Source organism: Emydura macquarii, unplaced genomic scaffold (genome assembly GCF_026122565.2).
Source record: "Emydura macquarii macquarii isolate MOO-44397 ecotype Brisbane River unplaced genomic scaffold, CSIRO-AGI_Emac_v2 contig_1451, whole genome shotgun sequence".
Classification (NCBI taxonomy): Eukaryota; Metazoa; Chordata; order Testudines; family Chelidae; genus Emydura; species Emydura macquarii.
This window is the reverse complement of record NW_027131588.1, coordinates 24243157-24267507: the sequence shown is the minus strand read 5'-3', so window position 1 is coordinate 24267507 and position 24351 is coordinate 24243157. Positions and strand designations below refer to the sequence as shown.

Below are 24351 nucleotides of genomic sequence, written 5' to 3'. Positions count from 1 at the left end.
CAGATAAAAGTTTCTACCGACTATCTTAATGATTTTATTTTGTTGTCCATCAGCCAAGAAATGTGTTTAAATGATGTGTCTTTTTAAAAAAGAAAATTCTGCAGTATTGAGTGAAGAACACTCTAAAATCTAAAGCTTTGAATGCAAATTTATTTTCCGGATGTCTTCATATTCCCACCTTCCGCTTTTCCTCTTAAGAACATGTTAAGAGTTGTGCTGCTATGCACGTTATTTCTGGTCTCATTAGGAAATAGACAATGTACTCTTTTATGTCACTAGAGTTCACCAAAGGTGTGAACTTTATCTATTACACAGTACTAGGAAGAAATCAATAATCTGCCTCAGGCACTGAAGTCCTCCCTAAAGTAATTGTGAAAATATATATATTTAAAAAGCATCTGTGTTAGAGTTTTAAACATGCTTCTTCAGGGAACAGGTGTCTGTTTTTGCACCAGATTCAAAATGGTTTTTTATTGGCGGGATAATATTAAAGATCCTGGCTAACTTGAAAAATACTTCTGGCTTTTAGTGCATGTGAAGGCACGCTAATGAAACTTCAGAGGTGGCCTGGGACTTCACTTTCCTGTCTTTCTGTGCTGTGGTAAGGGACATATGTTGATGTTAAGAGTTGTATGTGGAAATTTAAACATTTTTTGTGTCATCTTCTGTCCTCTTTTTAGTGGAGAGAACTTAAGACTGATTTTGGAATACTCTTTGTGAATGTTTTCAGATGAGGAGACCCAGGGCTTAAATTGGATGGAAACTCTAATAGCAGAGAAACTGGGGTAGGTTTATTTCACTTATTAGAGTATAGCTTGTTGGGCTGGATTCACATTACCGTACAGAAGACAGGCGATCCCTGAGACATTTCAGAGGAATCGGTGTAGCTCATTGATAATGAAAAATTACTTCTGCTTAATTGGAATAGTACTAGCTAAGGTCATGTCTATATTGCAGTAAAAGCCCCTGGGTCAGCTGACTCAGGCTTGGGTTGTGGGGCTATAAAATTGCAGTGTAGATGTTTGGGGTCAAACTGGACCCCGGTCTCGGAGACCCTCCCCCTCTTGTGGGGTCTCAGTGCCTGGGGTCCCAAATGAGGATTCTATGGAATGAGTATTTATCTTAAATCTTTGTGGAGCACTTTGATCCTGTTCACAAACCCTAAACTGTCTTAATCCTTTTCACTTAAGTTTGGTGTGAGAGAACCTGCAGACCATTTACTTCATGCTACAAATGTGATAGTTATTAGAAGAAACTCCTTTAAATTAAGGTTAGACCAGTGATACTCAGGCCTCAGTGGTTCAGGAGCCAAATTAATGATCAGCATTACCCAGTTCATTGTTTCATTTACTATATATTCAGTGTTTTAATATGTGCTGCAAAGATCTGCAGGAGACACATTAAAGAGCCACTTGTGTCTCAAGAGCCTCTGTCACTGGGCTAGACTGTCTGTGTATATTTCCTCAGCTCTGCTCTCCTCTGACTTGTAAATGAAGTATGTACTTGCTTGCCTGTACTTGACAATATTGGACACCCACACCCTTCCAGTGCTGACGGGCAGGAGGCTGAAGGTGAGGGTAGTGTGTAAATACTTATATTATGATGGGGTTTGAAGTCCTAGGGACTGTTTTGCGGGCACTGTACAAATACAGATAAGACTGTCCCTGCCCTGAAGACTGTCCTCAAGCCCTTGAGAAGTGGGTAGCTTTCTAGAGAGAGAGACCGTTTCTGATTGCTTTAGGGCTGCATTCAGTGACCTATATCCCGGTGTTCTTTCAGTCTTGGCCTTGGGTGGGGGAGAAGTGCAGCTTGTGTTAAGCTGTTTCTGTCAAACAGGCTTAATGAACAATTTCCTGGATCCGTCAGCCATGTGAAAATCCATCACTGGGCATGGTCATTACTTCAGACTTTTCCTGGAAGAAAAGAAACAATCACTGATGTAAATGAGCCAGAGAAGACAGGTGGTTTTGCTTTGAAATGGATTGTTATAGTAAGGTATCTATTACTTCTTTAACTTCAGATCACTTAATACTCACCTGAGGACCAATCCTCATATGACCAGCTTTTTGGCTTAATCATTTAGCCGTTCAGTGTTGAGAGAGAGGGAGATTCCCTGACAAACAAAATGAGTGGTGGACAGTTTCTCTGTAGCTCTGATAATGGAGGGTTTTGTTGGTGCGGTAATTGTTTTAAATACTGTCAAAATGCAGCAGTGCATCCATCTTTTAAAATCATTATATGCTGCTTTTGTGTTTGGCAGCTCTCAGGCCCCTGGTATGAAGCTGTGTTTTTCGCTGAGTAAGAAGAGCATGCACGTGGGCTTGCATGACAGGTCTTTTAGTCTCTTCCTTCCCTCAACCTGCTGAAAATTAATATATTAATTTATATGCCTGCTTTATAAAGTTGGTGGACTGGTGACCTCTACTGGAGCTATTATTTTCCTGCTGTTATTTTCCTGCAGAGAGGAAAATTGAGTTATCAGTAGTATTACTCACATTTTTTAGATTTAAAAAATAAAAAGGCTACCATCATATATATTTATATAAGCTTCCATACCGTATTCAACACCTTTATGCAGAATTAATCACACTGAATCATATAATTTAATAAATGACCATGCCTGTGCTGCTAATAACAACTAGGCTTACTAAAAGAGAATTTTAAATATCAAATTCAGTTATTGCTATTTAAGTGATATACTTCTTGAGTTTCATTCCACATGGACAATAAAAATTATTCTCTTATTTCTACTTAGTTTTACTCTTGGTAGCACAATGCTTTTAATATTTAAGTTGCAAATATTTCAGGAAGAAATTTGTTACCCTTTTTCTATTAGTACTGTAAAAGTTTTAATGGAAAACTTTTTTTTTAAACTCTTAAACTTCATAAATACCTCTGTGAAAATTATATAGCTGGAGCCATATTTGAACGTATTATTCTCTTTTAAATGGTTGGCAAATTGTTTTGCAGGTTTGTGGCCAAAACAATTAAAACCAATAATGCAAAAACCTCTGAAAACAAACAAAACTTGTTTTAAACCAAAGCAACCAAATCAACTTCTGTTTTCCCTGTCCTTTCTTCCTTGAGTTTGTTTTATGTTGTGTGTAATAGACTGCTTTTTCGTTCTCCACATTACTTTACACAGTTGTAGTACTGGATAGCAGCATGGATAAAAACAAATGACTTCCTTCATACTTGTTTATCAGATTTTTATTATTTAAAGTAGAGAGCTAGTACAACAACTTTTTAAAATTAATCTTGAAATTGGCGACTTATGCTCAGGCCTAAATTGAGTCTATTTAAATCATTTAAATTAAACAAATTAAGCAGTACATATTTGCTATCACTTTTTAAAGAAAGTCAGACCACTAAACTAGGTGAAGTCACTGGCAAGCTCCTGAAGCCAGTGTTGGTTGATATGCCAAACCAGCTTTTGACAGCATTAGCCTCTTCTGCAGGTGCACGGCTTATTTTCTTCATTTCATTTTATTCATCTAGTTAAGTTCAATGACTGCTTCATTCAATGGGAATTAAAACAGGAAAGCATGTTTTCCTGCTCCCGTCTATGAATACAAATTAGGGGTGAGAGGATGAGATCTACTAGTTTTAAAATCCTGAAGGACATGGTGACCAGAAACAATCAGTTCATTTCTCTAACTGTGCATAAATACTTAGGTTGTTTAATAAAATCAGTTTTAAATGCAAAACATGTCTTAATAAACTTTTCTTGTATATCCAGCACATTTAAGATAGTTTTATTTAATTAAAAATGCATAAAGCATTTGTAATTGAATTTGAATTTCCATCCAAATAGAGCTGGACAGAAATCACAAGTGAAAAAAAAATTCATTTAGGAAAAAAGAAATGCATCATTCACCATTTTCTAACATTATAAAAATGTAGAATTAAGAATCTGAATGAATGTGAATTAACCTATATAAATTGCTTACACTACATCTATACATGTTTGTTTATTCTCCTGGCTAGCAAAAAGAAGCACCTCATTTAGTGTTAATGGTATAATTAGTTGGAAATCACGTTTTAATGGTTACCAACCAATGAAATCAACCTTTAAGAAGATAACAAAAGTATAAATACAAACATTATTAAAATCGATTATTTAAATAAGGGTTTCCTGCTTGGTGATTTAAATCACTTCGATTTAAATCGGTCAACCCTGCTGCATAGAGAACTGTGATCAACAAAATAGGGGATATTGTTATTCCCCAGGTGTATCGGAGGTCAACTAATGATCCCAAAGCATGTTGATATCTTTGGATGGAAAGATTTTGTAGAGCTGCCAAGCATTAGTACTTATTGTGTGACAGTGTAATTAGTTAAATTTCCCCTTGATTTTCGGGCTCTAGCAGTTGGGCGTGAGCCTGCCTTTTGAAATTCCTTCAGCAGTTAGCAGAGTGAGGAAGTGGGGCATGGGTTGACTTTATGATGCACAACCCGTTTTGTTCATCCCGTACAACCTGGGTTTAAATGATGGTGTTCAAAGGAAGAAAATTATCCAAAATAGATATAAATACTGTGAAAATGTCTCCAACACATCAGGGGGTGTGCGCGCACGCGTGCACTATGTGGAGCTTTTTAAAGAGTGTTGGTGAAATGACATATAATTTTGCTTTCAAGACTGAAAAACAGTGAGTGGTGGTATTGTAATGGCTTAACTTGGTGTACTTGTCTTGTTTACTTGTATACGGCAGTCCAGTTGATGAAAATGATATAAAAGTTTTGGGTTTTCATGCTGCATGTCTATGACCTCATGACAATGCAATACTGCCCTCCAGTTACATCATGCTTTAAGGGTGGATTATGATCTCTTCAGCAGTGATATTACACTTCAGTTAAGCTGATATGCATATTTATAATGAGAGAGGATTCAGAAAAGCATCATCTTAGTGGAATCAGGAATTTGCAGGCATCTCCTGTCTAGCTAGCATGAACTGGTAATTATTGAATCAGGTGAAAGAGCTGTAAAGTCTGAAGAGAGCTTTTTTTGGACTGAAAAACTGATAATCCGTAGGATCAATGAAGCTCACTGCCAGGGCAGGCAATGTCTGTTTCTAAAGCTTAATCAGCCTTGCCTTAGATTAGGCCACTTTGGTTCATGAATGCAGCCAAAGAGAAACAGGTATTCAAGTAGGGCTACAGGTCAGGTAAGAGGGTTAGGCAGGGTTTATCGTCTAGTTTGAATCCTCCACACATATCAAGATGTCTGGTTGACTCACTAGAATATGTAATGTAATATTTGTTGTTGAAGCAGAATTTTCACTTTCTTTTAATGCCAACAGCTTTGTGAAATCAAGTGTACATATTCTATTCTATACAAGCTGTTACACTGCTCTCATCACTGTAATATCTGAGCACCTTCCAGTAGTTCACTGAGCAGCGTGACTAACATCAGTCATGTGTGGTTCACTTTGTTTTCCCTTAACTTCTCCCTATGAGGAAAACGTGTGTGTACACTTCAGTTTTTCTTGGCATTGGTTTATACACACGTTTTATGTACTCTGTGCTATGTTTATGTTGGTAAAAGCAAGGTCAAAGTATGCCTAGCATTTGGGAGGTGTGGTGGTTCATAGCTCCTTTGGGAATTCAGTCCCATCCTGTGCCTGCTCCTGAGAAGGCTGTCACTCTGTTAATATGGATTTTTTGTCCTAAATTTTTAGGACCAAGTCACAATGTTCATATTTTAAGTTATTGTACATGTTCAAAAGTACACTTGCCCAGTCACTAGCAGCCAATCTTAATACTGGTCGATTTCACTCTTTTCTCTCCAGGGACTTGTTTACACTAGAAAAGTTTTGCTGGCAGTGCTATAGCAGTATAGCTATACAGGCAAATCCTCCTAGTGTAGCTGCAGTTTATAATGGCATAAAATTGCTTCTGCTGGCATAGTTTACGCTAGTTCAGTGAAGACCATAAGATATACTAGCAAAAGTGCTCTTATAATGGTATGAAGTACATCTACACTAGGGCTTAAATCAGCATAGCTGTGCTGGAAAAACTATTCCACCCCCACTGACATAGTATAAATTTTAAGTGTAGACCAGGTACATCACTGACTAGTCATGCCCAGAGCATGAAGATCCTACACCGCCAGCTCCTATAAAGTGCTTTGACCATGAAGATTAGTCCCAGTCACAGGGCATTCTAGTCTCTTGTATGGTGTTGAACATAATGAGGGCAGTTGATCCTTCAGGAGGTCTCTGGACACTCCTATCACCTAAATATTTAACACTAATAATACTGGAACTACCCATATGTTGCTACTAGTGAAAGAGCAGGCAACAATGGTGAGAGCTGCTGAGAAATGCTTTCACGCATTAAAAATACACCACGAGCAGCCATCAGCTTTCCCCTGTATTTTCCACGTGCATTAAGAATACACCACTATACTATTTGTAACACTAACTCCATTTTTATAGCCACAATATTGTAATGTTATTGCCAGCATTAATCTTGATGGTTTTGGTTGGTTTTGGTTTTGATTTTTTTGCTGGGGGAATGGATTATATTATCAAATTTTACCTGTTATAACAGAATCCTACTCTTGGGTTCCTACTCTTGTATACAGATGTGTCCAGGGACTCCCTCAGTTTAAAACCCCAAGTTGTTGATTTCAGCACAAGAACATCTCATGTCACTTACTCTGAGTAATCTAAGCTGCTTTTGGTACTGCAGTGGTGAATTCCTCTCTCAATGCAGTCAGCAGAGGAGCTCCGACAGGGATTGTCAGTAGATTGTTCCGTTACATTACATCCTGACTCTGATGTAATGCAATGGTGTTGGTTAATCATACCTTACTGTTGCTATTTCTTCAGTTTCTAAGAGCTGGTCTACAGCAGAAAATTACATTGACCCAACCATGTCACTCGGTGCATAAAAAAATCCATACCCCTGAACATCATAGCTTAGCTGACCTAAGCCTCCGTATACATAGCACTAAGTCAACAGAAGAATACTTTTGTTAATCTAGCTCTGTGCCTCTTGGGGAGGTGGATTTACTGAGCGATGGAAGAATCCCACCTGATGCTGTAGTAAGTGTCTACACTGAAGTGCTACAGCAGCATACTGTAGCATTTTAAGCGTAGACATAACCTAAGGAAGGAGACTGAAGAGGCGTTGTTTGTCTTTATAATATTTGAGTGTTTTCTGTGTGAAGTTAGCATAATAAAAATCTTGTCTTTTTGTCAAACTAAAACATTAACGTGATGACTTTATTCCCTTGCTGAAAATAATGGAGACAACATTTTTCCTTTTATGGCACTTAAGTTGTGAAAGTGTTCAATATAGTGTATGTATAAATGTAATAGGGAGTTTTTCATTTTGGAAATATTTGTGCAAACTTGTAGACATAAACAGCAGACAACAAAACTCTGTAGTGTAGACCAGGCCTAAGATTAGTATTAAGTAAATTGATAGGTTAAATCTTTTTCGTAGTGGTGGTTGGATTTCTGGCAACGCTAGTGTTTAACTTTCAGATTATTTTTCTGTCTTTTCAGGTCTCTGGATGGCAGACTCTGAAAAGAAATGCAGTTTTAAGAGGTATGCCTCATGTAGCCCAAAATATTCCTGACTAGACTGTATACAATTGGGGACAAGGCCATTCCTTCAAGAGGGGTCCATTTGCTTGTCCTTTATTCAAGTCCCAGAAAATATGAAGGGGCTCCAAACTGAACTTCCACTACACCAAAACGGGTCCTCAAAAGTTCTTGGCAGCACTTCTGTAGTCCACGCTGAAAAAGAAAATGCTATTTTCAGTGCTGGAGTCTCTTTGCATATCTGAACAGAGGGCTTTCAATCTCACCAGAAAGAATAAGTCTCATTATGGTCACCACTTAAAATCTTCAGCTAGCTATAAGAGGTTCAGAATAAACTGCTTGACCTTCGGTTTGATGATCTTGACTTCTTTAGTGTTGAGACAGAACAATACTCTGGGAAACCACAGGGGAACCTGCACTGCTGCTTAACATCCTGCCTCTCCCTCCAATCAAGGATTTTCTTCTTTTAGGATTTGACTGTACGCCAAATACCCTTGTTAGTCACCCCAAGTGGATTACTTGGGGTATCAGACACACAAAGCACTGTAAAACAGTTCCAGTGATTCGGCGATTAAATCATATCCTAATCAATACTATCTTCAACTGCCTTGGTTCCAGCCACAGCTTCTATCAAAGCAGTAACTTAGGCATCTTGATAGGGAGCGTGGTATTGCTCCTTGCTTCCAGTTTGGCCTGCATGATCCATCTGGCATCTCTTAAGGACTGCCTTTCCTTTTCCTCCCCAGCTTTGGTATATTATCACTTCTAAATTTAGTTTCACAGATTCTAGAGATGGCAGTCCCCTCCAATTTAAATTTATGCTTCTTCATCACCCCACTGTTTTCCCATCCGTTTCAGGGATCACTCTCAAACTGAGGGAGAGTGTACTTCCTACAGTTCAGAACAATAGAACCAGATTTTGGAGAACGTCACAAGAATGGGCTTTTTTCCTTATGCACAAAAAGAAAGCACTTTCAACCAATGTTCGTGCAGTGTGAGCTCAGCAATCTTTTCCAAAGTAACAGCTGTAATCTTCTGTCAGGATTAGTTCAGAATTCTTAAACCTTGGGAGGTTTCACATTTCTCCACAGTAGCCACAAGTATGTACCTTTGGTTCAGATTGAACAGTGACTGTCTCGTTATAAAGTGCTTCCGTTTGGGTTAGCAGTGACTGTCCAGCTGTTGACATCACTTGCTATTCAGTTCCATTGTCAAGATCTTCAAGTACCCACTTACTTGAAAGACTGGCTCACCAGAGCTCAGTTCTGCCAACGACTAACCTGTGTTTCAGGCTTCGTGTGCTCCCTCTTTGAACTTGGACTCAGATTAATTTTAAGTATATCCTGGAATTTACAAAGATTTAATCATTATTGAAGTTAGAAAAAGGTAGTGCAGAGTCCAGAATATCTTAATGTCATAGTCCACGGACCTGCATTGCAATACTAACACATGTTAACTCTCATGTCACTTGCTCCTTTGCTAGGTTAAGAATAAAACTTTTCAAGTCCAACCCTCAATATTCACTAGATTAAGAAAATCTTTGACAAAATGTTATGTATTATTTGGTCTATCTGGGAATCTCTGCTGTTGTGGACTATTGTTTAAAATTCCTTAAGCGGAGTGTGTATGTGTGTGTTTCTCCCATCCAGAACCCACAACGACAATTAAAATGTCTTAAATGCAGTCTAGTGTGCTTGCAGTTCAGTCTCTGGACCTTGAAAGTCTGAGTTTGGGGCCTGTGATTTTGATTTTCTCTAAGGGTTGGATGCGTGAAGTCTTCAACCTAGGTGATCTTTCATGAAGGTAAAATTTACGTCCTCATCCTACTTTAATTTCTTGACAAAGCTAGTGTCTGACTTTCAGTTGAATCATATGCTGCCCGTCGTCTTTGTAATGTGACTGTGTACCTAGTGTGGCCACACTACATTAATTAATCATAGAGAGTTGTTAATTTAATACTTTGATTTGGCTAAGCAACTTTAAGATTTTTCTAGTATTTACTGCAGTTGGAGAGAAGTCCAAAAGGTAAAAAATTCAGTTCAAACACTGCCTAAATAGGCTGATATGATGTCTTGGTATTTGATTTCCCACTGCTTTGTAGGCGTGAATTATATGTATTGCGTTTTGGCTTCTTGTAATATTAAATAATTGGCAGGTTGCTTAGCCTCTGTATTAGTGCTTTTTATTTATTACAAACAAAAAGGAAAACTGCAGTTTCACATAGTGACCTGTGGAAACCATAGACTGGTGTATGTGTAGCCACAACAGACTACATTGTGCACTCAAATGGACAAAATTGTTTGTCCTTCTAATTTTAAATTTTTATCACCTTGATTTATTTTAGAAGTTTGTATAACATTGCCTGTGTGTTTGGGGGGCGGGATGGGGAGTTTCTTTCTTTCTTTTTTTGGGGTGGGGGGGTGGGTACATTGATTTTCTGCACTTTTCACCACACTCAGAAAGTTCTATTTCTGGATACTTTGATTATCTTTTTTAGTTCACAACAAATATTGCAGAATGCAAAGTTAGTCAAACCATGCAGTACAGTACTTGTAAATACACAGAAAGCACCATAGAGTTCATAGTTTCAGGAAAACCGCAAGCCATATTTATGAATGTACAACAAGCACTACACAACTCTAACAGCGTCCCAAGTTCCTGGCCCAGAGAACTCTACTGAATTTTTGAAGTCCAAAATGATTTTCCATGGACTGGAAGCAGTCCAGTGTTGCAAGCTTCTAGGATGAGAGAGCCACTTGCTTCTCCACTGTCAATGCAGCTCTCATTCTGGTGTCTGTGTGCTGGAGGGCTGGGGCGAGCTCTGCACGCAGATTCCGGAATGTGGCCTTTTGCATCTTAAAGTTCTGCAGCCACTGCTCATTGTCCCATACCTGTATTATGATGAGCTAACACCATTCAGTGTTTGTTTCTTAATCCCAGAAGCAGTGCTTCACAGCCTGCAGCTGCTCTGCAAATTCCACCAACAACCTTGAATTGCCTTTTGCTGTCTCTCTCAGCAGGCTGTTCATGGAGAAATCCTCGTGTCCCCTGTTGTTGTGGTACTTTCTGCAGGTCTGCAAATACAGGATGCATAATTCTCTTGTATGTGCAGTGTTCATGAGAATAGTGCAGAGTTGTGCAAACCCCATGATGCTGCATGGGTTTGTGGGATTTTTTTAAACAAGTGGTGTGAAAATTATGGGATAGGGATGGCATTGTGGAATGGAGAAGGTTGCATGCTGGGAACTCGACCCTTAGCTCTAAGAGATCCCTGGGCAAGCCATTTCTATCTCACAACAAGTTGCAAACATTTCCTAAAGGTGTTGTGAACAGCGATGTGTGGCACACTGGGATATCTACCTGTGGTGCACTGCAATTTACATATTCACCAGGAATTTCTGTCTATGTGCAATGTTTGATGCAGGCAGCCAAGTAAGCATGCACCCAAGCGACGTAGAAAGTTTGGCGGCTGTATGCTGATGTGGCTTGCGTCAACTGCAGCTTGTAGTGTAGACATGGCCTTAGGCTTCTAAGTTAGTTAGGCATTGTGATGCTGAGTGAGCAGGCTCGACTGTGGGCTTTAGAAGCCTACCCAGAACATTGGCCAAGTCCTTGCATTGCTAGTCTGTGCTGCTGCGTTTTCACTGCTACTTTCAGCAGTGCTATCCAGATTAAGGCTAGTGTGGGTATGCCTGCCTGAGCTGCAGTCACACCACCTGATTGCAGTGCAGACATACCCCAAGTGACACAAAGTGGGGTAATGCTGAAATACATTTAGAAGTGCTTACTGAATATGGGTAGTTGGAATTATTCCTTCCAGTGGGCATTGATATGTGTTAATAAACATTGAATTTACCTTTATGCTCCCCATATATCTACTTTCCCTCTGTACAGCCTCAGTCGGCTCAGGTTTGACTAATCTAAGTAATTGGGATCTTCATAATTTGACATCTTGCTGCTCACCCCTCCTCCAAATATTTACAAACGTATCTGGCACAGGTTCTAGTGCAGGACTTTGGGGTAAGCTGCTGTTACCAGTTAGCCATGCTGAAAACTGACCAAGGACTCCTACTCTTTTTATTCTCTAGCTAAGCTTTATTCTCTCAGTACTTTGCTTTAAAACTCTCTTTTTGAGTTACTCAGACTCCTTGAAAGTTCTGAGAAAGTTTGCCAACCAGTGTTGTTTTCTAGTTTAACATGCTGAAGGAATTCTAATGGATTGGAGAAGTGTAGTCTTCCTTACAGAAGCCATGCTAATTTGTTCTTATACTTTCATGTTCAGTTGGGGTTTATTAATTAAGCCTTTCTGTACCAGAACAATTGGTTAAAATGAAACTAATTCCCAGGTTTGCCCCTAGTGCATTATTTTAGATATAGGTGTAGAACCTTTGGTACCCTCTGGTCTTCTGGTATAATAGCTGATTTTAATGAGGTTGCATATTTTTGTTTCGTATCTCAGTTGCTTCATTCTTTAGCTCTTTCAAATTTGGTAGATGTATAACACTTGGTCCTGGGGTAATCTTTTGCTATCAAATTGATCAGTTTGTTCTAGCACCACTTGTGTTGATACTTCGGTGTTTGATAGTAGCTCATCTTTACTATGTGAAGTTTCCACAACATTCTCTAGAGAAGGTAAATTTTTTTGCCTCAGAGTTCACCAGTATTCTTCTTATTCTTATTATTAATTACTCCGTTTATTTTTTGCTATTCCTGTGGACCCATCAGTTCTTTGGTTGGATTCCTACTCAAATATTTAGTCATATTTGTTTATCTGTCTTTTGGCTGTTTGCCCTTTAAATGTTGTCTTTGCCTTCCTAACTAACATTTTACCTATTGTAATTCATACTTTCTATTGGCTTGTAGTGTTGAATTTCCATATTCTGAATGACTCCTATTCAGCTTGATCACCGTCTTGAAACGTGCCATTTTACCAAACTGGTTTTTACCTTTCCACTTTGTTTAGTGATATGTGTGCCTTTGATTATTGTATGGCTGCATGTTGAGTCTGAGAATTTGTTTACTTGCATTAGTCTTATTTGGCTGGCTTAATCATTTAAAAATGCCCTTTTCTAAAGTTTGGTTATCATTGTGACAGTATGATTCTTTGCTTCCAAAGAATCGAATTCTGTTGTGGTCAGCATTATCTAGTGGTTTAACAGTTGCTACCACTTGAACCAACTCCTGCACATCACTTTAGGAATAAGTCCAGAATACTCTCTCCTCTTTAGGTTCTGTAAACACAGCTATGTTCTATTCAGCTATATTTTCAATGAGACTCTTGCAATGTAAGAACTGCTAAATCTTTCAGTTGCTTGGAAACGAAGCTAGAAAATGATATTGAAAAAGGAGTAATCTAATTCCCTGGCATAGGTTCTGACCTATCTGTTATACTACATAAGTTGATCACACTTTTGGTGCTTCCTTAACAACTAGTCACTAGTTTTATTTTAGTATGAAACCTCAGAATTCCATATAATACTTTTTTTTTTTTTTTTACCTTTACTTGTTGTCTTAGCCTTTAGAATTTGAAGTACTTAAAGTTTTCCTCATGTCACATACTATGTTTTTTACAGTGCTAGAGGTGAAACGTATTTTAGTGTTTTAAAATAGAGGGTAATGTATTTTTTTCAGTCCTGTTACCCCTCATATTGGTGCAAATACTTGGCTTCTGCTGGCCCATCATGTTTAATTACATACTTGAATTAAACAGAGGGAAAGAATAAAAAGGCAAAGAATGTAACACTACCTTTTTGTTGTATTCAGATAGGAAAGCTTATATGCTTTGAAGAACGCTTTCTTCACTCAGATTATTTTGGAATACATTTAATGAACTAAACTAAAATTGTGTTTCCAAACCAAACACTGTCAGTCATTTTATTGAAAAGCAAATTGGTGACACCTGCACTGTGGGAGCTGAATGTAACACATTGTAAAACCAGTTTTTCTTCCTGCTTTAACTTTAGTGCCATCATTTTATTCTACCAATGCATGTTGCTTTACAGCAAGAATGTGCAAGCAGGTGGCTTTCTTACCATGCTTAAAACTGCTCCCACAGATTTTAACAGGTCATAACTTGGCCCTTTCTGGGCCTGCTATTTAAATAAAGGGAACTGAAATGATGCATAGAATTTAGCTTATGTTTTTTCATCAGACTTGGTTGCTTCTCATATTCCTCCTTCTGGACTGCTCAGTTCACAGCTAGGTCCTCTCTACAGAGGTACTCCTTGCTCCTTTATATCTGGCTGGGCTAACAAACTACCTGCATCCAGTCAGCAACAAAGTCACATTTTTCTAGCAGAATCAGCTAACAACAAGAGGGGAGATACTTTGTGTAATTTCAGTGCTCATGTATTAAAATTTTGAAAAGTTTAGTGTCTTAAATATTCTAGGCGCCAACATTTAAATCTAATTCAGTATGTGTTGCTTGTTAACTGTAAATTTATGGACGTGAAGGAATATGGAAGCTATGTAACCTTGCGTGCTGTAGTCCGATTTCAGATATGAGCTACTTGTTTGTGAGAGAGCCGTTAGTGTCACCAACTTTGTTAAGCTGATTCTGGACAAAAAACATTATCCTAACCATTTATTTGTTTTCTTATAAAGTTTTTCCATAATGTTTTAACAAAATATTTGAATTTTGCAACAAAATGTATGTGTTTTTAGAAAAATGTGTCATTATGTTCTCTGTATCCAAAAGCTAATAGCCTGTATTTTTAAAAATAACAATCAATAACACTATGGTGAAAGGTAATGCTAGTGAATTATAAGTGTGTCTCAGGGGCTCCAAGTGCTCTTGATAGACATCTGTCATCCTAAAATGGATTCAAGGGTGAAGTGCAGAGTTCTTAACATTTCAAGAAGTCTTCTTTCAGTTTCAGAAGAGGAAAAAGTACATACCTGTTTCTTTGTAAAATAGGTAGTGGTGTGTGTTAATCATCAGGGGCGTGTACCATCCTCTTAAAAGCCTTAGATGGCTTTTTGCAGACTTCTATTTTTCTCTGCCAGTGACGTCAGAAATGCCATGAAAAATGGTTTGAAAAGAGCTATTCTGTTTTAAAATCCCTGTTTTCCTTTCCTTTAATTATGGTATTTGTGACATCCTTTACTCTGGAAGGAAAAAAGCATTAAGTTCAGATTTCTTGAGTTTCATAGGAGGTAACCTTATTGGTACAAAGCTCATTTTATTTTTGAAGTCATATTTTTTATTTGTGAGAACCTAGTTTTCGCTTTTTGGAAAACCATTTCAGTTTACTTTACAGCCACTTGATTCTTATACAACTTTTCTTCAATTTTGAAATAATTTTTAACGATAGGGAAAACAGGCTATAAATACAAAGTACAACTTGATAAATTTAACCAAAATAGGCACACTCCTTTTACTATTGTGCTCTGGTGAACTTTCTTCAGGGTCCACTCTTCTCACTTTCATACGTTTAATTACTGGCTTGAATGGGATTACTTACATGCAGCTCTGTTATGCAACATGTGGGCATAACATAGAAGGAAAACTGTTAAAATGTCAAGCTCATCCTACTTGCTTACGGAATCAAGATATATAATGTAGTAATTACCAATCCTTCTTATACACATTATTCAAACCTCAAAATACTGTAATCTTACATTGTTTCATGGCTCATTTGTATCAGATAAGTCCTTGAAAATTATTTAGTACCCTTATTCCATACATAAAATGCACAAACCTGAAGTTACACATTCATTTCCCTAATATAAATTATTGTAATTAGGTTACTCTACACTTGCTACAAGATCAGTATACCTGAAATGCTAACAATTGTGTTTCTTCTGTAGACACCAAAGATGCTGACTAGAAAGATTAAGCTCTGGGATATTAATGCCCATATAACCTGTCGTCTCTGCAATGGATACCTTATTGATGCTACCACTGTAACAGAATGCTTACATACCTGTGAGTATGACTATGATTCTACATGTTAAAGAAAATTAATATTGCTTATTTCATAAACTAGATGCTTCAGTTTAGTTGAAATTTAAAAATCTATTGTGGCTGTGACAAAACGATGCAAGTTTGCTATACACTTCACATTTTAAGCAAAAATTATATTGTCTCATGAAGGGAACAAGAGAAGCAAACCCAAGAACACTATATGTATTGCACAAAGCTGAAACCATATATAGTAAATGGAAGTAGATTTTTAAAAAATCTTGCACTGATTTAAAAAAAAAAAATTGGGTGTATCAACAGCAAAATTCAGACTGTTTTTTCACATACTCAATATTGGTAATTAAAATTATTGTACTAAATACTTAGTTCATAATTGGTGCTTCAGAATGTTGAGACAAATGCTAGAAGGACTTTAATTATAACTAAGATGTTTTGTTAAAAAGAACCCTCATTCTCTGGCTATAATATCTGTTTAGAACTCACCCTGGAGTGAGATGGGCAGCAGCAGCTGCCAGGTTCTAAAGGGTGTGTTATGGGCCGCAGTAGATGTCACGAGAGACTCTAAGGTTAGAAGGGACCAATATGATCATCTAGTCTGACCTCCTGCACAACACAGGCCACAGAACCTCACCCAGCCACTCCTGTAATAGAGCCCTGACCTATCACTGAATTATTGAAGTCCTCAGATCATGATTTAAAGACTTTAAGGTACAGAGAATCCACCAGCAAGTGACCTGTGCCCCATGCTACAGAGGAAGGTGGAAAACTCCCAGAGCCTTTGACAATCTTCCCTGGGGGAAAATTCCTTCCCGACCCCAAACATGGTGATCAGTTATACCCTGAACATGTGGGCAAGACTCACCAGCCAGATACCCGGGAAAGAATTCTCTATAGTAACTCAGAATCCCCCCCATCTAACATCCCATCACAGGCCATTGGCATATCTACCACCAGTAGTTGAAGATCAGTCAATTGCAAACTAGGCTGTCCCATCATACCATCCCCTCCATAAATTAACCAAGCTCAGTTTTGAAGCCAGCTCGGTTTTTTGCCCCCACTGCTCCCCTTGGAAGGCTGTTCCAGGACTTCACTTCTCTGCTGGTTAGAAACCTGCGTCTAATTTCAAGTCTAAACTTTCATTATGGCCAGTTTACATCCATTAGTTCTTGTGTCCCACATTGGCGCTGAATTTAAGTAATTCCTCTCCCTCCCTGGTATTTATCCCTCTGATGTATTTATAGAGAGCAATCATAGCTCCCCTCAGCCTTCCTTTGGTTAGGCTAAACAAGCCAAGCTCTTTGAGTCTCCCCTCATAAGGCAGGTTTTCCATTCTGCGGATTATCCATCAGTGGTTTGTGTAATGGTACTAACACCTCCCTATCTGTACTGGAAATACCTCATCTGATGCATCCAAGACTGCATTAGCTTTTTTCACAGCCACATCACATTGGTGGCTCATAGTCATCCTGTGATCAACCGATATGCCCAGGTCCTTCTCCTCCTTAGTCGCTTCCAACTGATGTGTCCTCAGCTTATAGCAGAAATTCTTATTAGTCCCTAAGTGCTAGCCCCTCTTCCCTAAACTTGTGGTCATTCCCCACCCTTAGAGTAACCTTACTATTTGCCTTAAAACAACCTGGTCGATTTTTTTTCTTCGATTACCACTCCAGCTCTTTATCCCCTCCGGCTTTGGGGTGCTGCGGTGTCTTTCTAGTGGTTTTTCTCTGCTTTCTAGTCTATTCTGATTATGTTGATAGGAGCCATCAGAGAAAGGCACCAGGGTTAAACATCATCCAGTACAGGTCCTGCCTCTCCTGTACTAGATGGTGAACAAATTTGGTGCACCTAACAGAGCTGCCCCATCTCTGCTGCAGTTAAGAAAATGTGTGTACTCCAAACTGTCAGTTATGTTTTTACCTCTCTCTCTCTTCCTCCCAATGCAAGAACTTGGTTGTAGAGGCAGCCAGGGCTGTGCTGTGCCCCAGAACCCTGAAACATGCTGGGCTCTGTTCTGATTAAGGCGTTGCCACTACCTGGCTGCTACCCTTTGCTTCATGGATTACGAGCCTAGTTTTGGAATGATTACTCCTTGGTGGAATGAGTTGAAGGATTTTTTTGGCTGATCCACCTGGTACCACACTTTACAAAAGTGGCGTTGCTATGGACTTGTCAGGTCCTTTCCAAAGTGTCCGGTTTTAAGCACTGTTTGTAGGATTTAATGAGCCTATTGTTTTGCCAGTCCTGTCATGCCGGTATGCTGCTCCTGGCGAAGCCCTTCTCGTCACACTACATCCAAACATTCTTGGTTTTCTGCTTGCAGTGCACTAAAGCCTTTAGGAATCCCACTCTGCTTTTGATATTATTTTCAGCGAGGTCGTTCAGCAATGCAGTCACTACAAGGGCTATGTTTAAATGGCTGGTTGAAATGATCTGCCTGGCCTGAGGCTAGAGGGCATGTCAAGACTCATTTGATCTGCGGTAGGAAAGCCTTTGCTTGCCTGCAGCTCAGAAATGTGCATGACAGGCAAGCATGTTCCGTTCATGTAGGCAAGGCGCACCTATGGTCCTCGCTACATATGCTTACCGAGCACTATGTCTTGGTTTTGGACTGGAAAAGAATACAGTTTTGGGGTGACAATCTTACAGAACATCTTTCTGAAATGAGAACTCAAATCTTGAGCCCCAAGAGTGTTTGTGTTTTCAGGTATGTCACTTATTTGCATTGCTTGTGCTTTTGGAGAGTTCTGTTACTTGTGTATCCATCCTTTAGGCTTATGTTAAGCTTGGTGGGTGATAGGAGGTATGTTACCCTTACAATAATTTTAAAAAAATCTTGTTGGGATTGGCATTGTTGATGTTGCATGTGGTGTTCAGGTGGGTAACTTTAGAGGAAGGTGTCTTAGGGTATTGTTAGAGCAAGGAAAATGAATTGCCTTTTTAATTTTGCCTTGCTGAGTGATAGGAGGTATGTTAATCTTACTATAATTTAAAAAAACTCTTGTTGGTATTGACTTCTTTCAGTCAATTCCATTTTTGTCTGGCTTTAATTTTAAGGAGCTTTTGTTTTCCACTAATTTGGGACCAAACTGAAAGATTCCAAGGTAGTGTGTAGTCATTGGCAGAGATGGCTCACATGTCTGGATGCTACTTATTGCTTTCAGGGATACTCAAACCTTTAGTATTTGAGGGATTCCATCTGTCCTGTTAGGAACGTAAAACCTAGGGTGAGAATCCTGCAAGATGCCTTCCAGAGGATCAGAATTATGAGGGAAGTAAATCTCTCCCATCTTTTCCCTGGCTTTCTTCTTTCATATGAATCTTAGGCCTTGCCTACACTACAGAGTCTTGTTGACAAAAGGCAGCTTTTGTCGACAGAACAGTGGAGGTGTACACACCACAATGCTCCTCCCACCAACAAAACTCTCCTGCTTTGCCGACAAACTAAAACCACCGTGACGAGAGGCGTAGAGCTTTTTGCGGCAGTTATATTGACAAAGCTTCCAGGAAGTATCCCACAATGCCCATCGTGACCGCTCTGCTCGCTGTTTTGAACACCGCTGCCCTGCATCCAGCTACACAGGCATGTACCTCTCCCCTTTTCAAAGCCCCAGGAAGTTTTGAAATTGCTCAGCATGGAGGGCTCACACAGCTACTGCCCAGTTGAGCTTGTTGGCTCAGCAAATGCAGTCCTGCCTGGACTACGGGGGAGGCGATGGATCTCCTTGGTCTGAGAGCAGAGCAGGCTGTGGGACACCTCAGACAATCATGGAATCCTGCTCTCCCCACCACTACAACTGCAGCGGCAGGCAGGCAAGGCGGGCTGCTGCTGTGGGTGGGTGGGAAGAGACTCCTGATGTGCTGTGCAGAGCCCGGGAGGGAGGGAGGTGCTGCATGTAGTGTCTCTGCTGAACTTGGGTGCGGGGACAGGGGGACACCAGCTGTCTGTACATCAGCTTCTGCCTCAGGATTGGTTGCTTCCAGTTGCTGTCTGAACAAGTGTTCAGGCTGGTTAGTGCTATAATTAGAGACAGTGTGCCAACACACTCAGTCTTCCCCAGCATGCATGCGCACACTCTCTCTCTCTCGTGTTAGTGTTCAGCATGGTCACTTTGGTCGTATTACCAAGTGCTGCTTTGAAAAGTGATTTAAAATGTGTTACTTCTGGGGCACACACAGCAATCGTTGCATGGTGCACACAATGCCAGGCTCAGCACACTACAGCAACACACATTACTGTGGCTCAGTGCTAATGTGCTTCTTCAAGGCATCGCCCAGCCGACTAGCTGCCTGTTGAGCTCCTCTTACAGGTTGGTGCTCTTTAACACAGAGTGCAATACAGAACAGCAGAGCAGGATCCATGCTTTCTGACAGATGACTGGCATGCAGGTTAGCAGGGCAGCTGAAAAGCAGCTGGCGGTCTAGTAGGATGCCCATCGAATGATGGGATTGAGAAACCTTCATTCTATGACGCTGTACCTGCCCCCATGAGGCGTTGCAAACCCTTCCCAAAGCACCCTGCGGCCAGCTGCACAGTGGGATAACTACCCAAGGTGCACTGCTCTCTGGGTTGATGCAAGAGCTGCTATTGTGGATACGCTCCACCAATACAAGGAGCATAGTATGGACATGGAAGAGCAGTTTAATTACAGTGGTGGCCATATATCGACGTAACTTAAGTTGACTTAATTTTATAGTGTAGACATAGCCTTAGTAATGATAACTCTTCAGTCTTATGATGTGACAGGGACAAACTCCACCAGATACCATGCTTTCATAGCTATGAACGGTTTCCTCCTATTTATGCCTTTTCATTGACAATGGCAGTAACAAAATGCAGCATCTGTTAAATTGTTTTAATAGTTCATCTTCTGCCTTGATACTTGGACAGCAGCATGTACTTGAAAGCTGTCTTAATGTGTCATGAAAAGTTAAGCTCCAAAGATAGATTTTTATCTTCAGTGTTCAAGGGATAATAAGATGTGAGGAAGGATAGATTTCTGGGTTATAAACAACCAGAAAATAGCTCGCAGGAATGAAAACGCAAGAAAGGCAGTGCAGGAGATTGCAGTGATTAGTGACTGCTATTTTCTAGTGGATGCTTTTTAAAATAAACATGCTGTGAATTGTAGTTTAAAATGAGAAAAATCTTACAATTGAGTTTAAAGCTATAAATGATGGATTTGATTCTGCCTCCATTGACTCATTCAGAGCAGGATTGGGCCTCCTGGTTGCCTTCCCAGGCTTCCTTTCTGCATCAGATTCTGTTAATCTGGACCCCTAGACCAGTGTTAGAGTCCCACAGAGGCAGTTTCCTCTGAAGGATCTGGGCCTCAGTGAGCAGGGCTATTAGATTTGGTTTGTTGTTCAGGGTAAGAATGCTGCCCTACTGGTTAAGTCGCTGATAGCAGTGTTATCTGACATGTACTGACTAAAAATAGTGTAATACATTCATACATTGCATCTTTGCTTTGCTGATCTTTGGTTTTAATTTGTACTTATTTTCCAAACATACATCAACTTGTCTGATAGGTAGGTGGCACTGTTTAACTGCAGAAAGTATGCCTCTGTAACTTAGTCTTAAGAACTGTTGTAGCACTGCTGGCTAAAAAAAATGAATCAGCGTGAGTTATTGGACAGACGCTCACTTACCCAAAATTTCCACTTTTATATTTATACAGAAATTTTAGTAACTCAAAAATCGTTAGAAAAAAAGAAAAATCTTAAGTTGGAATTTATTTATAATGTAAGTATTTACTGTTTGCAGTGTCGTAGCTGTGTTGGCCCCAGGATATTAGAGAGACAAGGTGGGTGAAGTAATATCATGTATTAGACCAACTTCTGTTTTAGAAAGACGAGCTTTTGAGCTACACAGCCCTGCAGAAAAGCTCTGTGTAGCTCAAAAGCTTGTTTCTTTGATCCACCTTGTCTCTATAAGTAATTACTATCAAAGTAAATCATTTTGTATGATTTCTTTTAAACAATTAATAGTATTAAACTTAAAATGAGCAATTTGTTTTGTGAAATGAATAGAATTGTGTATATAGACATTGAAACAAATCCAAAAGCAAGCTTTAAGTTTCTTTCTATCATACAGTGTTTTGGATTGTATTATGTATTCTGATAGTTATGAAGTAAACTTTACCTGTTCAGAAATTGGGCTGTAACCTGATACATCCGTCATACGTTGATTATAATCTACTATTATTCTGTATTTAGAACATCTATGAAAGACAATGGAAATTGTGTGCTATTCACTGGTGTCTTAGAAGTGTATTTATATAAAATCGAAAGGACACAATCTGAATTGTGTGTGACTTGTTCTGTGACTATTTGCATGTAATCTAATTTATTTTAAAATGTTCAGCAGAACACAAATGTGAACTTGTTTTTAGTAATTTCTTATCTTCCTAATTATAAATGTGTCTGCAGTCTGTAGAAGTTGTCTGGTGAAGTATTTGGAGGAAAATAACACCTGTCCAACATGTAGAATTGTTATACACCAGAGCCATCCGCTACAGTATATCGGGTAAGTGTGCTGTATGAAATGAAAATCACAGTTAATTAAAATCTCTCTACAGGTCATTTGTAGATATCTTATATTATGGCACAAATCTTTACTAGATTCTCTTACTTCCCTGCTATTTTGTCTTAAAGACTTAAAAGCAAGCAGCTTGATTTGAAATTAAAATAATGCTTCTGTATAAGCAAAGTGGCGGATTGAACTGTGATGTGATCATTGAAACTTAATGTGTTGTGTCAAATTTAAGACCAGGTGAAGTATTTTTCTAGTTTTTACCAGTTCAACTGAAATTGAATAGGATTTAGTACATTCTGATTAGAATGTATCTGGCTCTCATAGGTTACATATAATCTATTCCTGATTGTGTGAATTACTTGTTTATCTAATATTTCATTATATTCATATGACTGGTAGTTCAAATATATTTTTGTTATGGCAGGTGCACCGTGGTTTGAATGTTTTACTTGAGGTTTTATTAAAGACATGGAAAGCTGAAGGTGGCAGCATTGTCTTTGTTTAGTCTTATGAATGACTTAATTTGCAGGATAATCTTAAGTACACACAAAGGAGACAGAAGGAGCAGTAGAAAGGTTAGATCAGTAGCTACGGACCTCTTTTGTTTGAAGCCATCTCTAAAGGATTTCTATCTGCCCTTTTTCTGTCCCCACACCACTCAGTGTTCTTTTACAGCGTGCCCTACCGTGTTTGTGGTGTCCTGCCTGTATTGTCCACTCTTTCCGTGTCCCTACTGTATGATGTATTTTTGCAGGTTGTGCTTTCCCTTGCTTTTTCTCCTACAGTTTCCTCTCACCTTCAATATTTCTAAGGCATCGGTCACCATGATACACAACTGCTGAAATTTCCTCACCTGGCTTGGTCAGCATTAGAGAACTGTACCATTGCAGCTTTCACTGCTGAAAATGCAGCCCTGTAAGTTGGATCGGGGCAGTGCATCCATACCAGCTGTTTCTTTTCAGGTGCACATTTGCCCTGCCTCCACATACAGTTATTTGATTAAATTGTTTGTTGCACTACTTTTAGTATGTATCCCACAGTCCCTGGCACAGATGTTTGAAGCAGTGGCACTTGGAAAGTGTAGTCAACCCCCCACTTCCCTTCCCTTCTATTTTCTAGCTGATGACACAATTTGGGGAAATGATAAATAATGAAGACGGGTCACTGATTCAGAGCGATCAGGATCACTTGATGCGAACAAATAATGTGTTTTTTAATATGACTCATGTAAATGTGTACATTAAAAATTAAGCCATGCTTGCAAGATGGGGGTTTCTATCCTGAAAGCAGTGACTGAAAAAGATTTGAGGATTCTGGTGAACAATCAGTTGAACATGAACTCCAGTGTGATACTGTCCAAAAGATTTAGTTTAATCGTGGTATGCATCAGAAGAGGAAACTCGAGTAGGAACAGAGAGATTATTTTGCCTCTGTATTTGACACTGGTGCCACCACTGCTGGAAAACTGTATCAAGAGCTCTGGTGTCTGTTGACAAATTGGAGAGGGGTCAGAGAAGAGCCATGAGAATGAATAAAGGATTAGAAAACTTGCTTCATAGTGATAGCTTCAAGAAGCTCAGTCTATTTAGCTTAACAAAGACAAAGAGCAGGTTATACGGCGACTTAATTATAGTTTGTCAGTATCTATATGGGAACAAATATTTGATATTGAGCTCTTCAGTCTTGCAGAGAAAGGTTCAATGGCTGGAAGTTGAAGCTAGACAATTTCAGGCTGGAAATAAGGTGTAAATTTTTAACAATGTGTGATAGAGTAACCATTGGAACAATTTGCTAAGGGTTGTGGAGGATTCTCCATCACTAGTCATTTTAAATCAGGATTGGGTGTCTTTCTAAGCAATGCTCTAGGAATTATTTTGAGGCAGTTGTCTGGCCTGTGTTATGCACAGGTCAGACTAGATGGTCACAGTGTTCCTTCGTCCAAGCTACTGTTGAAGATGAGATTTTTGGAATAGAGAATGAGTACAGAAGGAAAATTGTTTTACGTAAGTCTTAATTCTTTTACTCACTTGTTATGCAGACCATGGCTTAACTTCTCTCCCTCCCAACCCTCTCCTGTCCAGCTGGGAAATAGGTAACCTAAGCACCTCTTGTGATTCAAAAGTGAGACTGCAGTTAAGTTTTCAAAACTGCTTGCTGCTGTGGATTGGTTACTGTTGACTGACTGACTAAGGTTCCTTTGTATTGAAATGCTGTTGGTGAAGGTCCTGCAATCTGGAAGGAGATCCCTTATACCCATGTTAGAAACTTAGCTACCTTTTAGTGTTCCATTAGTTCATTTAAACCTAATTGTCCTCCTATTGCTCTTAAAATATTGTTTA

At 39.2% G+C, this 24351-nt stretch overlaps 1 protein-coding gene across 6 annotated transcripts in view; it reads left to right on the top strand.

The window, feature by feature from the left end:
• PCGF3 (polycomb group ring finger 3) overlaps positions 1-24351 on the top strand; it is a 63071-nt gene that overhangs the window by 22682 nt on the left and 16038 nt on the right. For 2 of the 6 annotated variants that reach the window (XM_067553383.1, XM_067553378.1), the window contains exons 3-8: positions 530-601; positions 731-785; positions 7515-7557; positions 9203-9356; positions 15363-15480; positions 21907-22003. In XM_067553383.1, the coding sequence (XP_067409484.1) occupies positions 9351-9356; positions 15363-15480; positions 21907-22003 (221 nt within the window). In that variant the 5' untranslated portion in view covers positions 530-601; positions 731-785; positions 7515-7557; positions 9203-9350. Of the gene's footprint in view, positions 1-323; positions 786-7514; positions 7558-9202; positions 9357-15362; positions 15481-21906; positions 22004-24351 lie in introns of those variants that run through there. The other 4 variants (XM_067553381.1, XM_067553379.1, XM_067553380.1 and 1 more) reach the window with 3 other exon arrangements.